Source organism: Cupressus sempervirens, chromosome 6 (genome assembly GCF_028749045.1).
Source record: "Cupressus sempervirens isolate cs-2001-9-10 chromosome 6, ASM2874904v1, whole genome shotgun sequence".
Classification (NCBI taxonomy): domain Eukaryota; kingdom Viridiplantae; phylum Streptophyta; class Pinopsida; order Cupressales; family Cupressaceae; genus Cupressus; species Cupressus sempervirens.
In genome coordinates this window covers 639,382,388-639,389,557 of record NC_143123.1, presented here as the reverse complement: position 1 = coordinate 639,389,557, position 7,170 = coordinate 639,382,388, and the positions used below count along the sequence as shown (strand labels likewise).

General features: G+C 36.7%; 1 protein-coding gene across 8 annotated transcripts in view; it reads left to right on the top strand.

Annotated features, from left to right (window-relative positions):
* Nucleotides 1–1,640: 1,640 nt before the first annotated feature.
* The window catches only part of LOC149553847 (glutathione gamma-glutamylcysteinyltransferase 1-like), a 157,182-nt gene continuing 151,652 nt past the window's right edge, over nucleotides 1,641–7,170 (top strand). For 3 of the 8 annotated variants that reach the window (XM_089789204.1, XM_089789206.1, XM_089789200.1), the window contains exon 1: nucleotides 1,641–1,767. Coding sequence is in view for 3 of the 8 variants with exons in the window: in XM_089789202.1 (XP_089645328.1) it covers nucleotides 1,698–1,772 (75 nt within the window). In the remaining 5 variants the exon portion in view is untranslated. Of the gene's footprint in view, nucleotides 1,773–1,991; nucleotides 2,241–7,170 lie in introns of those variants that run through there. The other 5 variants (XM_089789202.1, XM_089789203.1, XM_089789199.1 and 2 more) reach the window with 3 other exon arrangements.

Below are 7,170 nucleotides of genomic sequence, written 5' to 3'. Positions count from 1 at the left end.
TGAGAACACAAAATCAAAGAGATGCAAATACATGAAGTTGTAACTATAAAGATGAATCAAACCCTCAAGATATAAGTAGGAATTAGAGAAAATTCTAATAATAATACATAAAATCCAATATGTTTATGAGGTCTTCAAACCAAGGAAAGTCTTATTTTCCATTGATTTGATATCTACAAAATATTGCAAGAGAACCATGTGGAATATGAAGGGAAAAAAACTAAAAGAATCAAATTTGCAAAAGCCCAGATCCCAAGATGATTTTATCTCTTTTTGACACAAGATAAGAAAAAGCCACATGTTTTTCCAAAGGAAAGAAACCCCTGCAAATATGGTTCAACAACAGAAATGAAATGTTATGTTTTTATCCTTAACTATCATGAATCCTTCATGCAACAAAATGTCCAAGATCTGCATGAATTTGGCTTCCTTGAATTTAAAATCCCTTTCAGTCTTCACCTAGAAATTTCTCCATAGAATGGCCTTCGATGACGAAGCATTTTAAGAGTGAAATTGGCCTCCATGGATTTTGCTAACACCAACAATCCCAAACTCCTCCATGTTCTATTTGTGTGAAGTTAATCACTATGGACCTGACCTAACCACTCTTAACATAATGCCCTATTCTATAGGCTTCCACTACCTCATCATTCCACTATCCACCTTGGAAAATATATTGTACTTTGCATTCTTTGACATTTATGCTTGTTCCCTTCTCTATCACTGCATCATTAACCCCTTCATCATTATTTGACATCGTATAAGCGTCGCCATTTCAAAAGGCTTCTTTAATAAGCTCAACCAATATTTGTGCTAAATTTAAATTCAAATTTCAATCTATTTGTTAGCATCAAATAATTTAGCTACTTGCTATATATATACTTAAAATAAATCTCAATATAATGAAAACCTACACTGTCAATCTAAACATGCTCCATTTATCTCTCTAAGGTATTCCATTACCTCCTTCCCTAAGTACGACTATCCTACCCCTACCTTGGACATAACATCCGTGTTTGAATCACCTTCTTACTTTACATGAGTAACCTTATAATTTTCAAACTCCTCTTGATATACTTATTCAAATACCATGCATTTGAGTTACTATTCAAAATTGCTATTGTTGCAACATTTGAATCATTTTTGAGATGTAGTTTTCTTACGTCAAGTTGTCTTGCTTTTTGAATTGCTAGAAGAGCTGTCTGAGATTCAACTTCATTATTAGTTCCATCAAAGAATCTCTTGACCCCAATTCTCAAGGTGTTTCCCTTGCATTCTTTGATAAAATACTCGACTCTAAATGGCCATGACCACCCTTAGAGACCCTACCAAAATTTAGTTTAATCCATCCTTCTTCCAAATGAGACTAATTAAGAGATGAAGTCCAAACATATATCTTTGACATTTTTTTAAATTTTCTTGTGTTGAAAGAAAATTTAGTATTCCATAAATATTTAGAACATAAACTTCACTACTATTAAAATACCTGAATAAGTTTAATTTTTAAAATGTACACAGCGACCAAATCCGAGATGCGGTGGGACTGTCGGGACAAAGCATGATAAAAAGTAGCCTTCGGGCAGAAAATATTTCCGTTGGTGTGGTTCACTATAAGTCAGCAATTCTTCTCGAATGTTTTTGTTCCAGTTTAAGCTATTAGTTTTGAAATTTAAACAGGCGGCGTGAGGCGAAAGCGAATGGCAGTTGCAGGGCTATACAAGCGGCTGCTTCCTTGCCCTCCCGCTGTAGATTTTGCCTCCTCCGAAGGCAAGGTACCCCACACTCTTTATATTTAAACACTTGTTGATTGCTTCGAAACCTTCGACTTAAATGCAAGCAATAGAATATGATAGAAGATCTTTTGAAGTACGCAAGGTCAAAAGAGAATTGACGAGACAGCAGATCTACCATTTTCTGGTTTTTTAAAGTGTTAGATCTTGGACTAGTCAATTTGATTATCTCATTTTCTCTGTCATCTCCTTTCTGAACAGGTCTGTCTTCTCCTCTCTGAGTAGGTCTTGAAATGAAGCGGTTGTTGAATTAGTTGTGTTCTTGATCGGAATGTCAATGCAAGCTTTACATATCTGAAAATGATTAATTTACCTCCTTTGACCTTTTCTATCCACTTATAATTAAAAATAACAAGAACATAGAACAGAACAGAACAGAACAGAACAGCAGAGGACACATTGTTGCAGGACTCAAATCTATTCTACTCATCAAACACAGTAAACATATTTGTAAGTATATAACAACTCAAAAACTTCTTATAATTATGCTAGTTGCATTGACTTACTAATGACATTGAATTGGAATTTAAAAGACACGTCTTCAACTCTTTCTCAATATATGCAGAAAAGAGTGTAGTTCTAATATGTCTTATTCTAACACTCCTACTTTAGGAATAACAGCATAGAACAAACTAAACATTAAACAAAACAATACATCATAGAGAAGTTGTTTTTTGGAAACAAATATTGAACTCGTCAGACTTCTTCAAGTCGGATCAGAGGTAATAGTCACCTAGCTATAATCCAAGTTTCTACATCATTCAACACCATTTGAACATGACATGTCTCATCACCCTCATAAAGGTATGATGCTGAATCTCCATATTTCAGAACCCTATCTGAATATGATAGAAGATTTTCAATATCCTTGGGATCAAAAAATAATTTATGAGACGGTAAATCAGTTATATTTATCTTCTGAAGTGTTTGATAATCTTATTTTCTTGACCATCTTCTTTCTGAATAGATCTTGAAATAAAGCTGCTGCCAAATTCTTTGTGTGGTTCTTGCAGCCTGAAGCTCCCTGGGTTTGATTTCCTTTGGGACCTGAACTAGTGTTATTCATGCGACTTCTGGAATGACCACCCAAGCTCATGTTGACATTCCTCTCAACAAGGAGGGCTGTGACTACTGCATCTCGGAGAGTTTTAGGCAAAAAAATTGCTACCCCTCCAACTATGCGATCAGTTAAATCAAAATGAAAATCCTCAGATGAAGTGTTGTACAAGGATAGGGCCACCATCTTTTTACTTTGAGTAAGGCTTAATTTCCACTTGTACTCTTCTACTGCCATGGATAATTGTTTTAGATGGTAGAAATTCTTCTGCCCTACTTTACCTCCATTGATTTGATAAGAACCGATCCTTAAAACTTTCCTAGAAAAGTTCCCAATGCTAACATGGAGTTTTTCTTCTTCCATATGCCGCTAGGACAATGCAAATTTTCTTAAATGCATGATGGTGCATCTAGTCTTCACATCACTACTAAAGGGATGCATAGCAAAAGATCTCTCAAGATCAAACAACCATGTTTCTGCTGTTGATCCTCCTTCTCGATCAAAGAAAGATATTTTAACCCTGAGTAAGTCCTTCATGTGAGTAATCATTGGAGTCTCTTCTTCCACTGTTGCTGCCCTTCTCCTAGGACTTCTATCTCTTTCCCTTTCATTATGATGAGAGTGGTGTGTTTCATTGTGATCTACTTTGTTCTCTATGTGAACAAGCCTTTGCAGAATCTGTTGCATGAGCTGTCTCATTTGGGCACCCTTAGAGTTATGACTTTGGCTATCATTCCTTTCACCCCTAGCATACACTTGATACCGCTCTTCCTCATAATCCCCTTGAGAGCTTTCTTGATGAGATCTAGGAGGAGAATTGTGAGCTCCACTCCCAGCCCTTCCACGGGTTGCAAGAGACATCTTGGGCTGTAGCAAGGAGAGGTATAAGCAATCGAGTACCTTATGGTTAATCAAGTTATCTAATATGTTAAGTATAAGTTTGCAATAAGAAAATAACTCCTTTCTAAGCATAGATAGACCCTAGAGCTCCCAGTGTAACAACTTAGGGATCTGATGACATTTGTAATGCCTCGCCGAGGAACCCGTGAGGACAGGTCTAAAATGTGACTAAAGTTTTTTTGCTTTAATATTATCTACTTCCGTTGTGCATTAGAAACCAATACATGTAAAGACGTGTCCTATAGGTTCCTTGACACTATTATTGAATCAATAGAAGTTAACTACTCCAACTTTATTATTATTTCTTTAATGCATAAATAAGTAAGTCTAATTCATTCCAAGTTTATATTACATATATTGCACTTTAACTATTTCTATTACTTTAATAAACTTACTAAGTCAATGTTTGGTTACTGGTTTCATTCATAATATGTCTACACATTTTGCTGGTCATCATTTCAAAGCATAGATAAACCATTCACATGTAAGAACATTATAATCTTCCAAAATTTCCACATTTGAAGGAATATTCGTTTAGAGAAGGAAGGTAAGATTTTTCGATGTGATCTCTCATTACATGTAATTCATAATACATATTATTCAGATACTTCCAACGTTCCTACAACTACCCATCCCTATTACATTGCTTTTCATTTCAATATACATTAACATAAAATATCAATGCCTCATTTCAGGAGCTCACATCAAATGTATGCATTTGTACTACATCATTTCAAAATGCATGGCAAATAGAAAGGTCTTCAATTGCAGCCAAGAATGAAACATAAGCAGGGATCACCATAGACCACAAACAATACCTCGATAATATTACAATAATAGATAAGTCATCTATTATTAGTTAATGGTTATCTATTGTAAATATCTAGTTAGCTTTAGTTTGCTTTCATTTTTTGCTTTCTCTAGAATAGAATATTTCTATTTTTTACGATCATTTCCTAAGGAAACATCGTTTCATTCTTTTGTATAAATTGACCATTTGGGCTCTGTTAATAACAAGCAAGATTTTTACCAATTACTTTGTAATATGGTATCAGAGCCTATTTCTTAATTTTTCCGAGAATTATAATTTCTTTTCCGAAATTATCAGAGACCAGACGGTCATTTTATACGAAAGAATAAAACGCTGTTTCCTTAGGAAACGATCATAAAGAATAGAAACATTCTATTCTAGAGAAAGCAAAAAACGAAAGCAAACTAAAGCTAACCAGATATCTACAATAGATAACCATTAACTAATAATAGACGACTTATCTATTATTGTAATACCCTTCCTTAATGATTAATCCATCTAAAACACCAAGCTTTCCTTGAATTTGACAAACTTATCAGAACCAAGAGGCTTGGTGAGAATGTCTACAGTTTGATCTGTAGTAGGAACATACTACAAATTTATAGTCCTGTCTTCAACCAGCTGTTGTATGTAATGATAGTGAACATCCACATGCTTGGTTTGTTCATGAAAGACTGGATTTCGTGCTAACTTGATAATGCCTTCGTTATCAACAAATCGAGTAGTCGGTCCTGCTGGTGATATTTGCATATCCCCAAGTATCCGACGAAGCCAAACAACTTCATATCTTGCCTTAACAGTCCCTTTGTATTCGGCCTCTGTAGAGGAGAGAGAAATTGCCTCCTGCTTCTTACTGGTCCATGTGACTGCACTGGATATCAAACTGAACACATATCTAGATGTTGATTTTTTATCATCAACAGAGCCTGCCCAATTTGAATCTCTAAACCCACTGATTTTAGGATTAGAACTTCGAGAGTACAAAAGTCCATAATTTGAAGTGCCCTTCACACAACAAAGCACACACTTTGCTATCATCCAATGATTAGCCTTAGGAGCTGTCATAAAGCGTGAAATATAGCTGACTGCGAAGTTGATATCAGGCCTAGTAGCAGAGAGGTAGATGAGGCTGCCTACTAGTTGCCTGTATGTAGTATCATCAACGAAAGGAGAATCGGATTTTGCCGATAACTTGAGACCTTTCTCCATAGGTTTAGATGCAAGTTTGCAATCTTGCATACAAAATTTGTCTAATAGGGCCCTGGCATATTTGGACTAAGAGATGAATATACTAGAAGACTATTGCCAAACTTCAACACTTAGGCAATAATGCATGAGCCCAAGGTCAGTCATTTCAAAAGACTGGCATAAATTCTATTTAATTCCCCAAATCTAAGATGCCAAACTGCTAGTGATGATCATCTCATCCACATAAATAACTAGAAGGATGATGTCATTGTCAGTAGTCTTGATATATAGATTTGAGTCTGAAGAACTCCTCTTGAAGCCTTGATCATCGAGGTACTTATCAATTTATATGTACCATGCCCGAGGGGCCTGCGTCAAGCCATAGAGAGCTTTTACCAATCTAAGAACCTAATGGTCTTTACCAACAACTTTGAAACCAAGAAGCTGCGTCATGTAGACCTCTTTATGGAGATCACCATTCAGGAAAGCACTTTTGATGTCCATCTGATGGACCTTCTAGCCAAATGGTGTTGCCATGGCTAAGACTAATCTGATGGTGCTCATCTTTGCAGTAGGAGCAAAGGTCTCCTCATAATCAATGCCCTGACGTTGAGAAAAGCCCTTCGCCACTAAACGAGCTTTGTACTTATCCAAAGTACCATCTGATTTGTATTTGATTTTATAAACCCATTTGCAGCCAATGGGTTTCTTCCCTGGTGGAAGATCAGAAAGGACCCAACTGTTGTTCTTTAGCAGGCTTTGGTGTTTAGATGTCATGGTTTGTTCCCACTCTGGAATTCTTTTAGCCTCGGAATATGTTTGAGGTTCAAAAACATTGTGAAGGTTGGCCGTGAGAGCAAAGTTAACAGAATCTACAGTTTTGCTCTTTGTTTCGAGTAGTTCTCCCATCAATGAGCTCATCAGCACGAAGATCAACAAGTGTCTTAGCCCACCACTTAGGCCGGATAGGAGAATGACCAACATTAGTACCAGGAGATGCTTGATCAGCAGGATCCTCATTAGAAGAATCTGGATCAAACTCAAGTGAAGCATCTACAAATCGAGGTGATCCTGCAAGAGAAGCTGGAGGTGTCTGTACAGGTATCACTGGTATAATTGGAGTTGTTGGAGCTACTGGAGCCCTCCCATCAGGTGGACCTAATAGAAGCCGAACTCCCAAATCATGAGTCATCATAGGCTGGTGTGCTGGATCAGGAACAGGAGAAACAGGCATGAATGGTCCTCGCTACTCATCAAAGACTACATCTCGACTGTAGATGAAATGAGATGTCTCAACATCAATCAGGTGGTGGGCTTTGTGAAGACTGCTATATCCAGCAAGCATGAGTTTTTGACTTTTGGCATCCAACTTGGTTCGTGAAGCATTAGGGATCCAAAAACCTTCAGGTGACTGATTCTGGGCT